Below are 22,497 nucleotides of genomic sequence, written 5' to 3'. Positions count from 1 at the left end.
AACACTGTTTTTAAGGATTTTTTTTTTTTTTAACCATAAGATTTCCAAAGATTTGTCTTCTAGTTCAGATATTCTTTCTTCAGCTTTGCCACATCTGCTGTTAAGGCTTTCTATTGCATTTTTGTATTTGATCTACTGCATTCACTTCTTCTTCTTTTTTTTTTTTTTTTTTTTTTTTGACAGGCAGAGTGGACAGTGAGAGAAAGGTCTTCTTTTGCCATTGGTTCACCCTCCAATGGCTGCTGCGGCCGGCACACCACGCTGATCCAAAGGCAGGAGCCAGGTGCTTCTCCTGGTCTCCCATGGGGTGCAGGGCCCAAGCACTTGGGCCATCCTCCACTGCACTCCCGGGCCACAGCAGAGAGCTGGCCTGGAAGAGGGGCAACTGGGACAGAATCCGGCGCCCCGACCAGAACTAGAACCCGGTGTGCCGGTGCCGCAAGGCGGAGGATTAGCCTAGTGAGCCGCGGCGCTGGCCTGCATTCATCATTTCTAATATTTCAATTTCTCTTTAAATCTTAAATAATGGAAAAATTTTCATTCATATCATGTGTGGTTTTCTTCAGTTCATGTATTTGCCGCTGATTGCTTTTGATAGTCCTGTGATTAATTTTCTGAATTCTGTTTCTCAATCTCTTCAAATTCATTCTAACATTGAAAAGTTGTGCTCCTCTGTGGGGTTCATGATGTCTTCCTCATTCCTGTTTCTTGACTTTTTCCAGAAATATTCCTTACCACAGCACACATCAATGCTGGGAAGTCACATGACTTTGAATAAGGAAAAGAATCATGAAGGCTGCAGGACCGGGTGTAACCACACCACTCAACATGGGCAGAAGGGGAAATCACACTTGAAGCTGTGGTTTTCCCTTCCTCCTCTTAGCCGTACAACTATATATGTCTAATCTTAAAGCCACTTACAACCCTGGGACCAAGTCCATTGGCAAAACAAAGGGATCTAAACTGGGCAAACTTTATAGTGATGAATAAAAAAGTGACACCATTTTTTTTAACCACTTCCCTCACTCCACTCCAACAAATAATAAGGCAAGGAGGGAAAAAATGAGCCCAACGTGAATTCTACTAGGAGTCACATATTTAAACTTTTTTTTTAATTCTGAGGGTGTCAAGTACTCATATAAACAACAGATGGTTTGGCTGCTACTAAATTTTAGCAAAGCCCCAATATGGCCAATTCATGTTATTACCATTTCCTTTACTACTTACGTATGCAATGGGGATGCTTCAAAAAGATCCAATGTCCGTGGCAAGGCACAGACAACACTCTGCCTTAGCATCAGAAACGTCTGGTTTTTTAAAGGTGGTCCAATGGTTATCACTACATCAAGTCTAAGTATCATACAAATATCCACATTATCCTAATCCAGGTGCAGAAAAATACTACTTCTCTTAGTAAAGTGGAAACAAAAATGGTGTGTCAGAACAAATGTTTATTTAAGAATTAAGGGAAAATGAAAACATTAAAGCATAGGAATACATTGACTGAATACAAGTTGTTTGGTCTGAAACTTGAAAAAATTATCCTACTTACCTGAGGTAGATTTAGGTTGGCACTGCTTCAAGGGAACCTCCATCCATCCCAGAAGTTACCTTCTAATTTTGGTTGCAGGCTCCCAAGTGGTCCTCTCCAACCTCAGGTTATGCTATATGAATAATACCAATACCCTTTCCCTCCACAGTTAAAAGCCCTCAGATCTGTTTCATAGCCCCGAAGTTCTCTATTTAACAAAGGGTCCATCATTAATTTAAAGCCTAGAGACAATTACCAGTAAGATTAGTCAAAGAGAGGCAAATCATTGCCCTGCTAATGATACCAATTTAGTCCCCTTCTCCAGTTCTAATGACTACCAAGTAGCCATAAGGACTAATTTTCATCACTGCCATGCTATACACCCAATGCTATTTTACATATTACTACTGTAAAACATAAACTAGTCATAGGTATTTTCACCAAAGAGGAAAAAAAAAATCTTGGGTGTTTTATCACACTGGGTAATTTTTCATGATACAAGAGCTATTTATAAAACGTACTGAAACACATTAGATCAAACAAACTTCCAGGATATTTTCTGAAAGAAGAAATATCTTTGAATCCATTTCCTCATTATCATTAAGAGCTACATCCTCTGGCCCTAATATCATAATCATCAACCAATCATTTGGAGCAAAACTCACGGCTACACTAGGCAGCAGCTGGTTACCTCCACACATTCAAGTGCCAATACCCTCTGGAGTTCAGGGATCTGCTATTATACTACACCAAACCAATGTTAGTGATAGCCATGTTTATTCACCAAGCTACAGAGTCCCAAGTACTGCAGGAATCTGAAATATTTATATAAATGGCTTAATCATAAGGAAGAAAACAACTCATATGCAACCATTCACAGACCCTGGATTACAAGATTTCTAGAGAATACTAAAAATAATCACAGTATCCTGTTAAACAGGAGACAAGTGATATATTATCCTTAAAAGTGTGATGAATCTGCCAACTACTTTTCCCTTCCACCATTTAAAATTCTCCATCCAAGCCAAAAATATACCTTAGATTGTGGTGACTGCAACTCTCCCTGGGATTAAAGGATAATTTCTCTTTTCTTGGCAGTTCTGAAATAAATGAAAGATATTATCAAGAGGCTTAAACTGCTGTTTACAGCAGAAGTATAGAGTGAAGGGAAACTAGCTAAGGAGACAAGCACTCCAAATGAAGCCCTGCTCTTCTGTAAACACTTCACTCTGTTTCACACTCTGCCCACTCAGGCATCGGCTACTTTTTGTTCTCATCTAGCCAGTCTGCCAGGGACTAACTCAGAGGTATCTCTCACTGAAAGAGATAAAATGATGCCAAAGAACAGACACTAACATCACAGTTATGATGCTGGAATTTACGTACTGAATTGAAAGAAAACGAATCTCTCAAGTAGAAATTTCAAATACCAATGATAACCAAAAATTGTAAGTAAAGTTTTGAAAATATGACTCAACTATTATTATCCTGCTTCTTTGTGAGACTAGTCCTGCAAATGGGAAACTACTGGAAGAGTTAAATCCTTTTGAGCTTTAGTTCTTTTAATTACCATCACCAAGAGGTTCCCACACTACTTAACACATTCTAGCCAAGAATGAAAATCCAGAGTCAAATCAAGACATTCTTTTTCCTAACAGTGACACATGTCACCCCTTCTATTTCAAGATTACACTCTTCCTTTAGTGGATTTCTAAATTTTAAACAGTGAAAGTAAAGCCATCATTAAGTGATTCAGATATAAGTATCTTTACCTGAGTTACCCATAAGGTCCCCACGGACCGGCCCAGCTCCTCCTAGAACAAACTTCTGGATGTCTACAATCTACTCCCAAGCTGACTCCACTGAAAGTCAAATCTCTTGTAATTATCAACTAACTATGAGACAATCCTTCTCATATGTATCATATGTACAGTCTGATGTTTTATGGGAGCAAGCTTCTCTGAAGAATGGGTTCTTTGGGACCCAGTAAGATAAGAGCTTATAGCAAAGCATTTTTCAGACTTAAAGTATTTACAGGGCTTTTTTTTCCACTTAGTTCCCTGATGTACCACAAGAACTGATCATTCCAAGCTATCTCATCCAGATAGTCATAAGGTCTTTCCTCAGATTAGGATTTTTGTGGGATATAAACCCAGGTAAGGCTCTCCAAATAGTCTTGTGCCACACTCAGGACAAATACACAATTCTTCACCAGTATGGCTTCTCCGATGGGCAAGACATTAAGAGTTCTGTTAGAAAGTGTCTTCATACTTGCTGAGGGTGTCCCAGGGTGGGTTTTCTGGTGTCCAATGAGATGTGCCTATACAATGAATCACTGAAGGCATTTAAAAAGTTGTTTTCCAGCATGAATTTCCTTGCAACAAGGAAGGCTACGCAGTTAGAAAGGTCTCACACACACTTGTAAGAATCCGCTTGTGAGTGATCAAATTTGAGCTCAGACTAGAGATTTCCTAAACACAGGGCATATGTAGAGTTCTTCACTGTAAGTAACTAGTTGATATGGTGGTGTCAGAGTTGCTCTGTGGGCAAAGCATTTCTCCCACTCCCTGCAACCACAGGCTTTATGATCCCCACTAAAGTTTGAGCACCAAGGAAAATGTAAGATTTGCCTAGGTTCTTAATTTTAAGTAGTTCTCTGGCAGGTAAATACATTTTTATATTATAATTTCTTGTTGGTCAAGACATTTGTGAGGCTTCTGATGCATGAGCAGGGCTGAGCTCGAGACCCTTCTCACCCACACTGCAGATATATGGTTTATCACCAATGTGCACTGTCTGATGCTGAAGAGCTGAACTCTGGTGGAAGCTTTTATCACACACGCTGTATTTATAATGAAGCTCCTCTGTTTGAGTTCTCATTTTCTGCTGGGCAACAAAATCCATACCTAAAAGGAAGCCACTCTCACACGCAGACCACTGATGTGGTTTCTCTTCCATGTGAATTCTCTGATGCACAATAAGGTCTGGGCTACAGTTCAAACTTTTCTCATATTCAAGGCATTTAAAAGTGTGCGTGTGAGTTGCCTGGTGCCTAATTAGGTTGGCACTCCGAGTAAAACTCCTCATACATTCCAAGCATTTGTAGGGCTTCTCACCTGTATGGACTCTCTGGTGCACAATAAGGTCTGATTTCTGACCAAAGCATTTCTCACAGGCACCACACTTATAGGGTTTCTCCCCAGTATGAACTCTTTTATGTACAATGAAGGCTGAACGGTGTCGGTAACTCTTCTCACACTTATTACATTTGTAGGGCCTTTCACCAGTATGTGTTCTCTGGTGGCTAATAAGATCTGATTTCCCACTAAAAGCTTTTTCACACTCCAGACACTTAAATGGTTTTTCACCTGTGTGAGTTCTTCGATGCCTTATCAGGTTTGTACTGCGACTGAAACATTTATCACACTCACTACATAGATACGGTTTCTCGCCTGTATGGCTTCGCTGGTGGACAAGCAGATCAGAGCTCTGACCAAAGTTCTTGCCACAAATGTCACAAGTATAAAATTTTTTACCTGCATGTGTTCTCTGGTGTCCTGAAAGGGCTAAGTGGTGCCAAAAGCTCTTCTCACATTTACTACATTTGTAAGGTTTCTCATAATTGTGGATCCTCTGGTGTGAAATAAGCTCTGTACTTTGGAGGAAGGTTTTCTCACACATATCACATCGATAAGGTTTCTCCCCAGTATGGGTTCTCTCACACATAATAAAAGCTAAGTTTTTAGAGAAGTTTTGCTGGCATTCAAGGCACTGGGATATTTGATCATCTACTTGAGAAATCTCATGCACATGAATAAAAATCTTTTTACCCTTCTGAGGGCCCACATGATATATTTTTGTTTTCTGAGTTCTTGGATTACATCTTTCTTCTGAAGTATACATTTTCTATGGTTCTCTCCTAGGGAGTTTTCCACTGGTCTTCTTGGCCCATCATCACCTTCACAGTCATCTTCTTGAGAAGTAGATGATATGTGTCTTTCAGGCCTTTCCGTCATGGCAGTTCCCCTCTACAAGTCTCCAGCATCATATACACTAATTCCTTACTTGGTAGTTCCAGCCCTGTGAGACAAAGTAGAAATATTATTTATACTCTTATAACTAACAGAAAAATTAGAATCACTATAGAAAAGACAGAAATTCTCTACCAGTATTCATGAGATTCCTAGAGTTTGCAAGGACTGAAATCAATTATTTAGTTTTCCTCATTGCTAATACAAAACCAATCAGTAACATGTATGGGAAACTCCCAGTAAGAACCCTTTTTTTATGAACCCAGGTTATTTCAAAACTCTCTTCCCTTGCTTCAGCTGAAAAATCAAGATAGGCCAAATGATCAATATCTCTGCTTATAAAGAAAGCCAAATCAAAAAACACTGTGGATAAGTATATCTCTGCAGTCCTTCCTGTAGAAAAGTCTAGAAGGAAATAGTTAATGACCACCAGAATCTCAGAGCCCAGAGAAGGGAGCTCTGTCATCCTAGCTGTGGGATATCAAGGAAGTTTCTTAACCACTCTGTGCCTAGTTTCCTCATTTGCAAAATAGATTAATAACAGAAACTACCTCACGAGTTGAATAACAGGCCAATCATTACATATCTCATGGAAGCACTTGTTGTTAGCTCTTATGATAATGACGAGGATGGTGAGGATGATAAATGGACATGAGTCTGCTTTGATTGATCAAACAAGCACAAATCTTTCTCAAAAACAAAAATCCTTTGGCCGGCGCTGTGGGCAGCAGGTTAACGCCCTGGCCTGAAGCGCCAGCATCCTATATGGGCGCTGGTTCGAGACCCGGCTGCTCCACTTCTGATCCAGCTCTCTGCTATGGCCTGGGAAAGCAGTAGAAGATGGCCAAAGTCCTTGGGCCCCTACACCCATGTGGGAGACCCAAAAGAAGCCCCTGGGTCCTGGCTTCAGATCGGCGCAGCTCCAGCCATTGCGGCCAATTGGAGAGTGAACCATCGGATGGAAGACCTCTCTCTCTGCCTCTCCTGTTGCTGTGTAACTCTTTCAAATAAATAAATAAATCTTTAAAACAAATCCTTATTATAGAAAGAAACCTAGGTTTCAAAAATAGCTTTTATACCAAGTGTTTCTTTATACAGTGAAAGGTTGTGGAAAAGATTTTCCCCCATTTTGAGGTGTAACATTATAAAGAAATAAATCCTTGGGGCATGCACTATGGTGCAGCCAGTTAAACCACTGCTTGCAACACCCAGAATTCCAGACTTGAGACCTACAGTTCCGTTTCCAATCCAGCTCCCTGCTAATGCGCCTGGGAAAGCTGATGAAGATGGCCCAAGTGATTGGGCCCTTGCCACCCATGTATGAGACTCAGATGGAGTTCTGGGCTGCTAGCTTTAGCCTGGCCCAGCCATTTGGGGGAGTGAACCAGTAGATGGGAACATCTCTTCGTCTCTGTGTCACTCTTCCAAATAAATAAAATAAATCTTTAAAAATGAAAAGAAGGGCCGGTGCTGTGGCACAGCACAGCACAGCAGGTTAAATCCCCAGCCTGCCAGCGCCAGTATCCCATATGGGTACCAGTTCCAGTCCTGGCTGCTCCACTTCCAATCAAATTCTCTGCTATGGCCTGGGAAATCAGTAGAAGATGGCCCAATTCCTTGGGCCCCTGCATCCATGTGGGGGACCCAGAGGAAGCTCCTGGCTCCTGGCTTCAGATCAGCTCAGCTCTGCCCATTGTGGTCATTTGCGGAGTGAACCAGCTTAATGGAAGACCTCTCTCTCTCTCTCTCTAGCTCTACTTCTCTCTATAATTGTCTTTCAAATAAATAAGTCTTTAAAAAAAAAAAAAAAGAAAAGAAAAAAGAGGTAAAAAGAAATATGTCCTCAGATACAAAAAGAACACAACATGGGGTGGGTGCTGTGACAGAGTGGGTAAATCCACTATCTGTAGTGCTAGCATCCCATATGGGCACTGGTTCAAGTGCTACATGCTCCACTTCCAATCCAGCTCTCTGCTAATGTGCCTGGGAAAGCAGCAAAAGATGGCCCAAGTCCAGGGGCCCCTGTATACACACAGGAAACCCGGAAGAAGCTCCTGGCTTCAAACCAGCCCAGCTCTGGCAGTTGCAGCCATTTGAGGAGCGAACCAGCAGATGGAAGATCTCTCTCTGTGTCTTTCCCTGTCTGTAACTCTGCCTTTCAAATAAATAAATAATCTTAAAAATTACTGAAAGGGCACTCTGCTCAGGTTGAAAATGCTTTGTCTCTTCCTGGGTGATACAGACAGCTTTAAGTGACTAGGAAATTTAAAAAGAGAAACAGAAACAGAAAAATCAATCTACTTGAAGCCACAAAATGAGTTAAAGACAGCATGGTAAACAGGATATGTGAAAATGTAAAGTAATGCTAATGAACAGTTAATTCAAGAGAAAAGTTCAGAGTGAGTAATGTCACTGCATTACTCAGTGCCATTAAGAAAAAAACATGAGAAACAAAAGGGAGCAAAAGCCATTTCCCATATCCTTTAAACTCATTCGAATCTCCAGTCATCTCCTAACTCATTCGGCACCCCATCCTTCACCTGAGGAGTATAAGCTTCATCTGAGGAGTATAAGCTTATGCTTTTACTTCCAATTTTACTAAGAAAATGAAAACAAAAGCAAAACAACACATGAAAACAAAACTCGAAAACTACCTGCCACATACTATCACCACCAGACTGACCAACTTCAGTTCCCATGGACACCTGCCTAGCTCACATGAAGGAGAGTTCTCATTCTGGGTGCTAATACAGCCTTTTTTTTTCCCCACAAGGTATCACTCCAACAATTCTACCCCCCACTCCCACATTACCAAGCTATTGCTTCCAGTTGGATCATTTTAAAGCCAACTATTACACAGAAAACTTCTCTCAGCCGCCTCACCCCCAAGCTATTGACTCACTTCTCTGGGCCTCTTTACAGTAAAACTCCCCAACACAAATCAATCTGTTTACTGTCTCTAATTTTTGTCTTCCAAGGTTTCTGGAACAAATCAGCCTCACCACTCCACAATACTGTACCTGTTAAAAACCTACATACTCCAGGGCCAACACTGTGGTGTAGCAGGTAAAGCCACCACCTGCAGTGCCAGCATCCCATGGGGTGCCAGTTCGAGTCCCGGCTGCTCCACTTCTAATCCAGCTCACTGCTATGGCCCAGGAAAGCAGCAGAAGATGGCCCAAGTCCTCAGGCCCCTACACCCACGTGGGAAGACTGGGAAGACCTGGAAGAAGCTCCTGGCAGCTCCTGGCTCCAGATGGGCGCAGCTCCAGCCATTGCGGCCAGTTGGAGAGTGAACCAGAGGATGGAAGATCTCTCTCTCTCTCTCTACCTCTCCTTCTCTCTCTTTCAAATAAATAAATCATAAAAAAAAAAAAAAAAACACTACATGCCCCAAAGAAATCTGACCCTTAATTAACACTCTGTCTCATTTCCTTGCTCCCACCCAGTCTCCCCACGTCTTTGTTATTGTTCACATAAGTCATTTGCACTCACATTTCGGGATCTTCACACTGCCCTGTTGCATTCAAGTGTGGCCTCTTTTATGAGTACAGGGCTGGAAAGGCTAAAGGACTCTGTCTCTGAGTATCTTCCAGGCTCCTTCACTCGTTTTGTTCATGTATTTCCTTGACAGTCAGTCTCAGTGAGGCCATAGCCACCCACAGTATTGTAAATCAGTGACTCCTCACCCCAAGTGACCCAACTCTCCTCTCCTTTGCTTGTTCTGTTTTCCCTGCGCAATTAAGCCCTGCACAGACAGGGTTTTGGGTTGGTACTTTTCCCTAGACGCCAGAACAGTGCTTGGCACATAGTGGCGCAAACCTAGAACTAAAGTTCTTATTTGGCATCTGTGGACTTCTAAATAGCCTGCAAAGCCTCTGGAATTGACTACATAACATGTTCAGTGTATGTACATCTTTCTGGGAGACTGTCTGCTGTCTAATTTGAACTGGTACCTACACATCCATTTGTACATAAATAGTAAAGTTCATTAAATATAGCACACTAGTAAGTGCAATGAACGAGAACACAAATGAACACCTGCACTCATGAGACAACAGTGAGGAAACAGGATCCAGAGCACCAATATAATGGTTATCTCTGGCTAATAAAATGACAGATGGCTTTCTATTCCATCAATTTACTAACCACAGTTTTCTGATTTTTATTCAGCAATTACTGTATAAGGCATAGATTGCTCTTGTAAGAAAAAGTTATATATAAAAAGTTATGTATAAAAAGGTTTCAAGTATCAACTCAGAAAAGCTCTAAAATTTATCTTTAGGAAATAGGAGGAAGAACTGAATACTACAGTTTCTTCAGTCAAGACATACTCAACATAATAAATGCAGTGTTATGACACACAGGGCCAGAATGGGAGAAAGAAGTGCTTACAAAGCTAACAAGAATCGGAAATTCAAAGTCTTTGAGAAAAGGAAGTGGGTAAGTTTAACAGATACATTGTAATGCAAATACAGCAACTTTAAACCCGAGATTTAAAATATTCTGCCATTATCTACATAGATCTACTAAACTATACCAGAAATTATATTTATGGTCCAAATTATATCTTTAAGGTAACTCTTAAAGTAACATAGAAGAACTCCCTCTATGAAACTCTTTCTCTCTGCTTATTTGATAATGATATCCTAGGAAATGAGTACACACACCTGCCATCAAATGAACCCTTGTTTGAAAACACACTATCTCAAAAGTTAGCATGTTTCTCTGCCCATGATATGGGAGCAACAAATCACATCCAGAACCCAGCTATTTCTAACTTCTACTGCTACCACCCTGGTCAAAACAACTCCCTTTGCTCAGCTGGATTGTTTTAGTAACCCTCTAACTGGTTCTCAGCTGCTCTGGACTAAACTGTTTCCCTTCAAAATTCATATACTCAAGATCTAACCCCTACTCAAAATGTGACTATATTGAGAAACAGGATCATTAAAGACATAATGAAATTGAGAGGCCAGGGTGGTGGCCCAACAGGTTAAGCCACAGTTTGCTAATCCAGCATCCCGTATTAGACAGCCAGCTTGAGTCCCATTTGCTCCACTTCCTATCCAGCTCCCTAACGCACCTGGAAAGGCAGAACATGGTCCAAGAACTTGAGCCCGGCTTCCCATGTGGAAGACCTGGATGGAATTCCTGGCTCCTGGCTTTGGCCTGGCCCAGCCCTGACTGTTGTGGCCATTTGGGGGAGTGAATCAGTAAATGGAAGCTTGCTCTCACTCTGTCTTTCCCTCTGTCACTCTTTCAAATAAATAAAATAAATCTTGAAAAAGAAAATGAGGCCATTAGCATGTGCCCTTGGTTTGCTGGTATCCCTCTCAAGAAGAGATTAGAGGGGCTGGCACTGTAGCGTAGGTTAAGCCTCTGCCTGCAGTAGTGGGCACTGGTTCGAGTCCCGGCTGCTCCACTTCCGATCCAGCTCCCTGCTAACGCATCTGGGAAAGCAGAGGAAAATGGCCCAATTTCTTATGCCTCTGCACCCATGTGGGAGACCCATAAGAGGCTCCTGACTTCAGCCTGGCCCAGCCCCATCCGTTGCAGCCATCTGGGGAGTGAACCAGCAGATAGAAGAGATTCTCTCCCTTTCTCCCTCTCTCCCTGCCTCCCTCCCTCTCTCTCTCTCCCCACACACACACACACACACACACACACCTATCTCTGCCTTTTAAATAAATAAATCTTTAGAGAGAGAGAGAGAGAGAGAGAAGAGATTAGGACATACACACAGATGGACACAGAGAGATCAAAGACCACACAGGACACAAGTAAGAAGTCAGCTGTCTGGAAGCCAAGGAATGAGGCTTCAGAAGAAACTTTTTTAAATTTAATTTTAATGTATTTGAAAGGCAGAGGTAGAAAGAGAGAGAGAGAGAGAGGTAGCGGGGAGAGAGGTAGAGAGAGAGAGAGAATCTTCCACCCACTGGTTCACTCCCCAAATGGCTGCAATGGCCAGGGCTGAGCCAGGCTGAAGCCAGGAGCCGGGAGCTTCTTCCAGGTCTCTCACATGGGCACAGGGGCCCAAGCACCTGGGCCATCCTCCACTGCTGTCCCAGGAGTATTAACAGGAAGCTGGATTGGAAGTGGAGCAGCTGGCACTCAAACGGGTGTCCATATGGAATATTGGCACACCAGGCAGTGGCTTAACCATCTAAGCCACAGCAATGGCCCCGAAACCTTGTCTTAAACTGATACCCTTCAGAACTGGGAAGAAATGAACTTTTGTTTAAGCTGCCCAGTCTGAGATTTTATCAGGGCAGCCAGAATAGACTAAGACCCTTCTACCATTGTCCTCTTTATGCCCTACTTCGCACCCCTTCAGTCAGTGTGATCCAGTTTAAATGAAAGCCAGATCACATCCTTGTATTCTCTCCAATGGTCTTTTCTCTGCCCTCACAAGATGCCACATCTGTGCTGCCTCTTTAATCTATTTCAGGATTCTTCCCTGCACATTCCAAGCCAGCCCCTGGCTGTTCCTCAACCAACAGAAACACCCTCTCAGGGTCTCTGCTCATGCATTCTTTTGCCTACAGCCCTCTTCCTCCAGGTTTGGGCGTGGGTCTCTCTTAACTCCTTGAATAACAATTTTTTCTCATATTGCTCTCAGAAACCTTTCCTGACCACCCTACAGCCTGCAGACTGTTCCAGATCCCAGTATTCCCTCTCCCCCTTTTCTATTTTATTTTTCTCCATGGACTCGTCACTTTCTAACATAAAACATATCACTTACCATTATCTGCTGCTAAAACAGGGCAAGGATGTTTGGTGCTCTTTCCCTAGTAGAAAGAACAGTACCAGACACTGGGCCGGGGCTGTGGCGCAACGGGTGAAGGTCCTGGCCTGAGGTGCCCACATCCCATGTGGGCGCTGGTTCTAATCCCAGCTGCTCCTCTTCTGATCCAGCTCTCTGCTATGGCCTGGGAAAGCAGTGGAGGATGGCCCAGGTCCCTGGGCTCCTACACCCAAATGGGAGACCTGGAGGAGGCTCCTGGCTCCTGGCTTTGGATAGGCACAGCTCCGGCCATTGTGGCCATCTGCGAAGTAGACCAGCGGAGGGAGGACCTCTCTGTCTCTCTCTCTCTCTCTCTCTACCTCCCTCTGTAACTCTTTCAAATAAATAAAATAAATCTTAAAAAAAAAAAAAAAAAAAGTACCAGACACACAGTTAGTGCTTAAATAACACCTGCTGAGTATATGAATGGATTTTCACAGAAGGTCTACTTCTCTCCTTATCTGTTGAAGAAAAAGGACTCAGTGCAATGGGAAGGCAGCTATTCTGAAGAAACACAGCTCACCTGGAATCTACAAAGAAAAGCAGCATTCACTTCCTGGTCCTGAGATTTTAATATCTCAAGGAAGACAGCATCCTGTGAAACAGAAGGACAAGAAAAGGAGAAAAAGTCATGAGTAACAGACTTAGTATTAGCTTATTTATACTCCAAGGACACAACTGCCTAAACTGCCATTTCCTTACAAAGATTAGATGTGTTGGGGCTGGTGCTGTGGCGTAGCGGGTAAAGCCGCCGCCTGCAGTGCCGGCATCCCATATGAGCGCCAGTTCAAATCCTGGCTGCTCCACTTCCGATCCAGCTCTCTGCTGTGCCCTGGGAAAGCAGTAGAAGATGGCCCAAGTTCTTGGGCCCCTGCACCTGAGTGGGAGACCTGGAAGAAGCCCCTGGCTCCTGGCATTGGATCGGCACAGCTCCAGCTGTTACAGCCAATTGGGGAGTGAACCAGTGGATGGAAGAACTCACTCTCTCTGCCTCTCCTCCTCTCTGTAACTCTTTCAAATAAATAAATAAATCTTTAAAAAAAAAAATAGTGCATAACCCATCAGCACAATCCACAGCTCCTTTTATGACTACAGCAACATGGAAGGAGAGGCCCCTAACACTAACTCCCAGCTGCCAATGAGAGCACTACGGCACTGCCTTCACATGGGGCTTCAGTTTGCCCATAAATCACAATGAAGACAACAAAGGATACTTGAGAATAGGAAGAAACCACCTCCTTCCTTCACTGGAAACCATGTAGCCGCCACTATTTTGGTTACTCAAATTCCTAATAGCCTAATTTGATTCATATTTCAGCCAAAGGCAACCCAGTTGACCAGCTGCACAAAAAGATATGTGACAGCCCAGACCTAACTACTAGTTCTTCCCTCAGAAGCTTCTACCTGTCTTGTTTTCAGGCTACTGAGACTTTCAGTTCTTTCCACAACCTTCCTGTTAAGAACTGGACAAAAATGGAATCACCAGGATACAGACAGAACATGAGTACACTTTGTAGAGGCTCTTTGTGACCCTTAGTATACAACTGCGAGCATTGACACACTTCCTGGCTCTAGCTCTGGGTAAGATGCAATAAACATATGCCATGTTGGCTCCTCCACCAGAGGCACCTATGAGATCTGAAAGAACTTGTGGCCCAGCTATCTGAGGACAAGGACACAGATCAGCAACACCCATAATTTAAATGCCACCCAAAGAGCAACCAGTTTACTCTTTTTGGGTCCCCTTCAGCAACTCCAGGCCTGAATTAACACAGCCCAAAATACAAAAGTTAGGGAAATAGAACCTAGTTGTCAACTGAGACTTTTCAGAAAACCTATGAGTTTCCACATCAGTTATTTAAAATTTACTTTCTGTGGAAATCAATGACAGAAAACTGACTTATAAGCCGGCGCTGCGGCTCACAAGGCTTATCCTCTGCCTGCAGCACCGGCACCCCGGGTTCTAGTACCGGTTGCAGTGCTGGATTCTGTCCCGGTTGCCCCTCTTCCAGGCCAGCTCTCTGCTGTATCCCGGGAAGGCAGTGGAGGATGGCCCAAGTGCTTGGGCCCTGCACCCACATGGGAGACCAGGAGGAGGCACCTGGCTCCTGGCTTCGGATCGGCGCAGCGTGCCAGCCACAGCAGCCATTTGGGGGGTGAACCATAGGAAGGAAGACCTTTCTGTCTCTCTCTCTCTCACTGTCTAACTCTGCCTGTCAAAAAATAAGTAAATAAAACTGCCTTATAAATATGGAAAAGAAAGAACAAAGTATCTCTAGAGGAAATATAAAAGACACAGTACAAAAACAAAGTCAGAGGGGATATGGGAGCTGCAGAAAGCCAAATCTTTCAACAGATACTTTGAAAGCAATAAGAATAAGAACAGATGTACCACACAAGATCCACACCATCACCAAACCCTAGCTACATGGCTCTCACATTGAATGTTGAAACTGAACAGCAATCATATCAGGAAATATGAATGAGTTTAACTAAATACAAGACACTCAAAGCAAGGGGTTTAGAAATGGATGGGTCAGAGGCTGGCACTGTGGCACAGTGGGCTAGGCTTCTGCCTGCAGCGCTGGCATCCCATGTGGCCACTAGTTCATGTCCCAGCTGCTCCTCTTCCAATCCAACTCTCTGCTATGGCCTGGGAAAGCAGTGGAAGACGGCCCAAGTATTTGGGCCCCTGCCCCCATGTGGGAGGCTCAGAGGAAGCTCCTGGCTCCCAGGTTTGGATAGGTCCAGCTCCAGCCATTGCAGCCATTAGGGGAGTGAACCATCAGATGGTGGACCTATCTCTATCTCTCTTCCTCTGTCTATGATAGCTCCTCCTCTCAAATGAATAAATAAAATCTTTTTTGGAAAAAAAGAAATGGATGGGTAAAGGAAAGCAGGCAAACAATGAAAGTATAGCACAACTATCAAGATACTAAAATTCAAGCCAAAAAGCATTACCTCTGATAGAGAACATTTTCTAAATTATAATAGAATTACCAAGTTACATAGCAGCCCCACTTACAAAGTGAAAGCTATAACAGATACAGACTAGAAATAGGAAAACATCACATAGCACTCAGTAAACACAAAGTAGACCACAAATAATAAGGCAGAAGTCCAAAATAACCTAATTAATAAGTAGCACTTATGGATATAAATTGAAGCTTACACCCGGACGATAAGGAACACACACAAATCATTAAAAAAAAAAAAAAAAAAAAAAAAAAAAAAAACCTGTCACACATTAAGTCATAAAGAAAGTACCAGTTAAGTCCCATAAAGTAACACATTACAAGAAATAGTCTGTAGTAAAACAAGAACTTTATTAAAATATGAAATGGGAAAAGATCCTCTCACAGGTCGAAAAAAAAACTATTAACTCTTTAGTGAAAGAAGAAATGAAAAATTTAAAACATATATACTGATCATTTAAAATACACGTTAGAATCTATGGAATAAAACTGAAGTAGTGATCAAGAGTATTCATAAACTTTATCATGTTTTGATTAATAAAAATAGAAGAATTAAAATGAACAAGCTAAATGTTTAGATCAACAGAAATAAAAAGGCTATAAAGAAAAAGGAGAAATCAATGAACTAGACAACAGAAAAATAATAAACTGAATTAGAAATCAAAATTCTATTTATCTTGAAAAACTCAAACAGAAAATCACTAGCTAATTTAATAAAAACAAAATAACAAAGGACAAGTAAGAATACCACTGAACCAGAAGCACAAGATCACTATGCAGATCTCTACACTAACAAATGTGATCACCTATAAAATAGATGGCTCCCTTAAGAAACATAAATTATCAAACTTGACCCACTACAGCAAAAATTTTTAAAACATGGATTTGCATGGAAAAGGTCATCAAGGAACTAACCTCAAAAAAGTTCTAGGCCCAGACTGTTTCTCAAGGGAGTTCTAATATACCTGCAAAAATCAAATAAAATCAAAGCTTCATAAATGTTTTCCAGAACACTTTAGAAAAATTTCCTAATTCTTTTTGTGAAACAGGGATAACATCGATAACCTGATGAAAGAGCTTAAAAATTTTACAGCCTAGTATCACTAATCAATGTGAGGAGAATTAACAAAACTCCATATCACATTAACATAGTAACATATCCCTATTAAGTGGGATTTGGTCAAGAAATGTGGCATTAGAAAGCCCTTCAATATTAGGAAATCCATTAGTATAATTCTGAATTTTAACAGATCTATGAAGGAAAAAATTATCTGCATGGATACTGTAAAGAATTCACAACAGAAATTAATACCCTTTCCTGTTGAAAACATTCAAGAAAGTACAAACTAATGGCTACCTACTTCCTCCTGCCATGATAAAAAACAGAATCCTTAGTACCAAAGCCAGCACCCTGAGAAAAAAAAATAAGAGTCATTTCTGGGGCCAGCGCTGTGGCTTAGCAGGTAAAGCTGCTACCTGCAGTGCCAGTATCCCATATGGGCTCCAGTTAGAGTCCTAGCTGCTCCACTTCGATCCAGCTCTCTGCTATGGCCTGGAAAAGCAATGGAAGATGGCCCAACTCCTTAGGCCTCAGCACCCGCAAGGGAGACCCAGAAGAAGCTCTGGGCTCCTGGCTTCAGATTGGCGAAGAATCAGCCAGTACAGCCATTTGGAGAGTGAACCAGTAGATAGATGGAAGACCTCTCTCTCTGCCTCTGCCTCTCTGTAACTCTGCCTTTCAAATAAATAAATAAATAATAATAAAAAAAGAGGGGCCGGTGCTGTGCCTTAGCGGGTAAAGCCACTGCCTGCAGTGCTGGCATCCCATTTGGGTGCTGATTCAAGTTCCGGCTGCTCCACTTCCAATCCAGCTCTCTGCTATGGCCTGGGAAAGCAGTAGAAGATGGCCCAAATCCTTGGGCCCCTCACCCTCTTGGGAGACGCGGGAGAAGCTCCTGGCTCCTGGCTTCAGATCAGTACAGCTCTGGCTGTTGCGGACAATTGGGGAGCGAATCAGCGGATGGAAGACCTCTCTCTCTCTGCCTCTCCCTCTCTCTCTGTGTAACTCTGCACTACACCTATGTGGGAGACCCCAAAGAAGCCCCTGACTCCTGGCTTCAGATCAGCACAGCTCCACTGCGGCCAATTGGGGAATGAGCCAGTGGATGGAAGACCTCTCTCTCTCTCTCCCTGCCTCTCCTTCTCTCTGACTTTCAAGTAAATAAATAAATCTTTAGCCGGCGCCGCGGCTCACTAGGCTAATCCTCCGCCTAGCGGCGCCGGCACACCAGGTTCTAGTCCCGGTTGGGGCGCCGGATTCTGTCCCGGTTGCCCCTCTTCTAGGCCAGCTCTCTGCTGTGGCCAGGGAGTGCAGTGGAGGATGGCCCAGGTGCTTGGGCCCTGCACCCCATGGGAGACCAGGAAAAGCACCTGGCTCCTGGCTCCTGCCATCGGATCAGCGCGGTGTGCCGGCCGCAGCGCGCCGGCCGCGGCGGCCATTGGAGGGTGAACCAACGGCAAAGGAAGACCTTTCTCTCTGTCTCTCTCTCTCACTGTCCACTCTGCCTGTCAAAAAAATAAAAAATAAAAAAATTAAAATAAATAAATAAATCTTTTAAAAAAATATGACATGTCTACACAAAAAATCTCAAAGAATCAACAACAAAAAAACTCTAGAAACAATTATAATAAAGTAGCAAGATACTAGCTTAATATACAAAATCAATCACTTTCTTCTATACCAACAATGAACAAGTAAAATTTCAAATTTAAAACACAATGCCAGGCCAGGTTTAAGTCTAAGAGTGTATATGTCAGTGGAGACTCCCTGGTCCTTTATCAAGAGAACCTGGGTCTGAGTTTCATCTCCAGCTCCTGATTCCAGTTTTCTGCTAATGCAGTCCTGCGAGGCAGCGGTGACACCCCAAGTAATTAGGTTCCTATTACCCATGTGGGAGACATGGATAGAGTTCCCAGCTCCAGTCACGTGGCTCCCAGCTTCAGGTCAGCCCACCCCGGCTTGGGGAGTGAACCAGTAGATGGAAGACCTTTCTCTGTCTCTTCCTCAATGTCTGTAACTCTACCTCTCAAATAAATAAATAAAATCTTTAAAAGAAAAACTAACATTTAGCATTTGGGGGCATTCTTTGTACTACTCTGCAATTTTTTCTAAGTCTGAAATTATTTCAAAATTAGAAGTACCTGATTTTGGTTTTTGAAAAATAGGATGACTAAAGGTTGGTATATTTTGGCAGTTGAAACTGAAAGTTTAAGCTCTGAAATAAAAATTTGGTTCAAATTCCCACTCAGCTGCTTTGTAACTATAAGAACTTGGGTAAATTATTTCCTTCAGCTTCAATTTCCCCTTTGATAAAATAGGCAAGATACTTACATGACTCATGTAGTTGCTACAAGAACTGAGACACTATCCACTAAGGACCAAGTTCAATGCCTGGGTCTGAGTAGATGCTCAATAAATAACAAGCTCTATTATCATCTTAATTTCACCTTTACATGAACAAATCTACTGACATTTATTGGGCCCATCCTCTGTGCCTAACTCTTAACACAAAGCCTTGTTCAAAATCCATTTAAAATAATTAACTAATTCAGTTAATTAATGATCAAGATCATGTAGAAAGTTGAAAAACTGGAGAAATGTTACAAAGAAAAAGAATTCCAATTCAGAATCACAACTAGTAAAGACATGCAGACACACTCAGACATACTGACCAACAGCTTATGTAACAGTGAATTTATAGGAATTTTGTCCTCAAAAGAGGACTAGCGTAAAAACAGACATCAGAGCTTGGTCACAGCCCACCAACTCAATCATGTTATTACCTAGTTATCAGCCCAAATTATTATGTTTGTACTAATAAAGTATGGGGCACCAGGAAGAAAAAAAAAATACCTGAGAAAATAAGGGCATCATTTTCCTGTTCATAGACACCAGAACAAATAAAATATAGTCTGGTTGTCAAACCTCAAAGCAGACCAAGACACTTCCCTAGTTTAAAATATTATCATCATTTCCTCTCAGAAAGATTTATTTATTTATTTCAAAAGACACAAGAGAGGGAGAGACAGAGAAAGAGACCTCTTCCATCATCTGGTTCACTTCCCAGATGTCTGCAATAGCTGGGGCTAGGCCAGATGGAAGCCAGGAGCTTCACTGGGGTATCCCACATGGGTTATCACTGGAGCTTCAATGAGGTATCCCACAGGGGCCCAAATACTTGGACCATCTTTTGCTGTTTTCCACAGGCCACAAGCAGGGAGCTGGATAGTAACTGGAGCAGCCAAGACACGAACTGGTGCCCATATGGGATACCTGTGAAGCAGGAAGCTACACCACAATGCCGGCTCCAAAACCCAAAGTTTTTAATGCCTGCCATAATGTGGCACTTCTGCCCATCTTCAGCATCACAGGCACCTAGTCCTTCCAGAATGCACTTTCTCTACACAGCCTGTTCCTTTGATTCAATTCTCTGCCTAAAAATTACTTCCTCAAAAGGAAGCACATACGACTCACATGAACACAGTCCATTCCTCCTTAACCTTAACTTAATTCCTCCTTAACTCCTGATTTCTATCACACTTAATCACCATCCAACTTTGTCCTATATATTTTGTGTTTATTCATTTGTTTCTGTCTCTACAAGAATACAACTTCCTTACAGTTAGAATTTAGTCTTTGATTTACTGCAACATCCCTAGTACCTAGAATACATTTGCTGAATGAATGAAAAATACAAATACTAGAACAAGAGAGGAAAACAAAAGTTATCATTATCCTTGCAGCCCAAGTAGCAAGACAACAGACTAGGCCAGCAGCCCTGACTGGTTCACCTGGCAAAACCAAATATATATTTCAAGTCTTAGCTCCAGTGAACCCCCATCTAGGACGCTGCTCTTACCTCATTCTAGTAAGAGTCAGGGTCCCAGGTCAGAGAGCAGAAAACATGCAGGCAGGCAACAAAAGTCCAAGGAAACAGGCTAAGTTACAATTTTAGAGCTCAAGGTTATCGTTACAATTAAAAGATGTATGGGACCATCAAAGTCTGGAGATACTGTAAATAGATAATGCTTACTATATAGGCTCTAGGTTTGGGATTATCTTAGTTTTTCATTTGTCACATGAGATTAGCTCATTTAATTCTCCAACAATCCTGTAAAATAGATACTACTACCAATGTTTGCACCTTACAAACAGAAAACCTCACACTCAGGGCAGTTATGCAATCACCCAAGAACTCACAGCTGGTAAATAGTAGAACTCGGCTTAAATGTCCATCCTCTGATTCCAGAGCATGCCTACGTACTGGGTATTTTGCTTCCTTCCTGCTGCAGATCAATTAAGAAGTAATTATATGCCTACAGTGAACACGCATGCACACACAATGGAAAGGAGGAGAAAATACACTTAAATTAGTAGGTCAGGGCTCGGTTTTATTCCCTTGCTAGCTCAGGAGCTAAGAAACTGCCGTGTACCCTCTCCCATTCCTCTTCTGTTCTTTCCTCTCTCTCCCAAAACCCGCCTTTAGGTTGAGCCTAGTATGCCACTTACCACGACCGGAGAGACTCGAGACTGTCTTCCTTTCGGCTCCAAAAGGTCTCTAGTGCAGACCTATTCACAACAATCAATAATTCTTCCCTCTCCTAGAGGAAAAATCAACAACGTAGATGATAGCTTTGTCAAACTTAGAATACCTTTAGGGGTGGCCTTCTAAAGTCGGTCCGTTTACTCTGCTGTCTGGTCAGCATTCTTCAACAGCATCTTGGCTCCCCTCACCTTTGATCACACGGCTTCTCTCCCAGGAAGTACCTGTCGCTGGAAGCCATCAGTTCCACCCTGACCAGCTCCAGACAAAAAATCAAAAACCCCTCCTCGTAACTTCACAACAAAGCCTCAAACCGTGTTTCTGGAAGCTGTTTGCGGTCTGCTAACCATCTTTGTATTACCTCAACTCCTCAAGGACCCATTCCCACCTGCAGCCCTCAAGGTGCAAAGTTCTATGTAATTCTGGTTTCCAAAAGAAAATGCCTGCGGAATGATTGAACACACCAAGCTCTTCCGCATGTAGAGTCCACCACCACGGAAAACAGCGGGGAGGCGAGGTCTCCCCGACACACAAGCGTCGATTACCGGGGAAAGTGCCCGGCCGCGTTCACCCCCAGCAGCGGCAGGGAAGCCCTCCTGCAACTTCTCACTGACCGTCTTCCGTCCTCCGTCCGCTGCCGGGCACCGACCCGGCTCGCTGAGGTGCAGCAAGGTCGCTACCGGGGCTCTCGGGTCCCGTCCGGAGCCCCGGCCCCCGCCCCCGGACTCCGGCTCCACGCTCACCTCGCACGTCGGCACCGCCCCCTCGGCCTGGGACGCACTTCCGGCTACTCTCCGAACTCTCGGATCCGGGTCTCACCGCCTCAGTGAGTGAGCCCAGGGCCCAGCTTCGGGGAGGGAAGCGAGCTGAAAGGGCCACGAAAGCGCGGAAAAGCCGGCTGCGTCGCTCAGCGGCCGGGTGAGCTGCACCTCCCCGGCGAGCCGAGGGCGAGCCAGGCCAGCGCGCACGCCCGTCAGCCCAGCTGGGGAGCGGCCGGCCTGGCCCCGCCCCGCAGCCACGTGACCGCTGGCTCGGGCCTCCAGGACGCTCCACCCCGGACTCCAAGCCAATAGGGGCTGAGCTTCCAGAAAGGGGCGGGACAGCGGCGCGCCTGGGCTGTACCACGCAGTGGAAGGCCGGGTGAAGTGAGCCTTCATCTGTCGGGGGGAAAGAACGCCTACAGCTCTGCAGTTTATGCTGCAGCTTTTGACATCTGTTCTCTTCCCCGGAGCTGTTGGAAGGGAACTCTGGTCTGGCGTGGTGCTAAAAGATGAAGCAGTGCCTGAAAGGCGCCGGCCCTGAAGAAAACCCCCCGCACGACCTGGAAGCGATGGGCGGTCCCGACGCGAGGCGGAAGCGCTGGGTTTCCGGAAGCCGCGGCGGTGATGACCTGTGGAGGGTGCCCTCGTGTGGACGGAGGGAAACGTTGGCTTTCCCCGGCTCGTTCTGCGATGTTTGGGAAAGGCTCGGCTGTTCCAGGGACAAAACTTTTAAGCTTGAAAATATCTAGTGGGAAGGACGAACGCTAAGAATTCCTTAAACTCCACTAAAGAACACAGGACTCATGAAG

At 43.6% G+C, this 22,497-nt stretch overlaps 1 protein-coding gene across 3 annotated transcripts; it reads right to left on the bottom strand.

The window, feature by feature from the left end:
* Positions 1–1,431: 1,431 nt before the first annotated feature.
* On the bottom strand, positions 1,432–22,274 carry ZNF322 (zinc finger protein 322). Of its 3 annotated transcripts, XM_051834690.1 has the most exons (5): positions 21,671–21,957; positions 20,894–20,985; positions 16,240–16,289; positions 12,873–12,944; positions 1,432–5,611 (listed from the first exon to the last, which is right to left on the bottom strand). In XM_051834690.1, exon 5 carries the CDS (start codon positions 5,432–5,434, stop codon positions 4,229–4,231), a length of 1,206 nt encoding a protein of 401 aa, XP_051690650.1. In that variant the 5' UTR covers positions 5,435–5,611; positions 12,873–12,944; positions 16,240–16,289; positions 20,894–20,985; positions 21,671–21,957; the 3' UTR covers positions 1,432–4,228. The 3 variants fall into 3 exon arrangements, with proteins under 3 accessions (XP_051690650.1, XP_051690649.1, XP_017193153.1); XM_051834689.1 differs by lacking the exon at positions 16,240–16,289; XM_017337664.3 differs by lacking the exons at positions 12,873–12,944; positions 16,240–16,289 and having other exon boundaries at positions 21,671–22,274.
* Positions 22,275–22,497: the final 223 nt, after the last annotated feature.

Source organism: Oryctolagus cuniculus, chromosome 5 (assembly GCF_964237555.1).
Source record: "Oryctolagus cuniculus chromosome 5, mOryCun1.1, whole genome shotgun sequence".
NCBI classification, from domain to species: Eukaryota; Metazoa; Chordata; class Mammalia; order Lagomorpha; family Leporidae; genus Oryctolagus; species Oryctolagus cuniculus.
This window is presented reverse-complemented; position numbering and strand designations above follow the sequence as displayed.

Excerpts from the sequence above, each read along its gene's own strand:
- ZNF322 (XM_017337664.3), bottom strand. The coding sequence starts at position 5,434 with ATGTATACTTCAGAAGAAAGATGTAATCCAAGAACTCAGAAAACAAAA.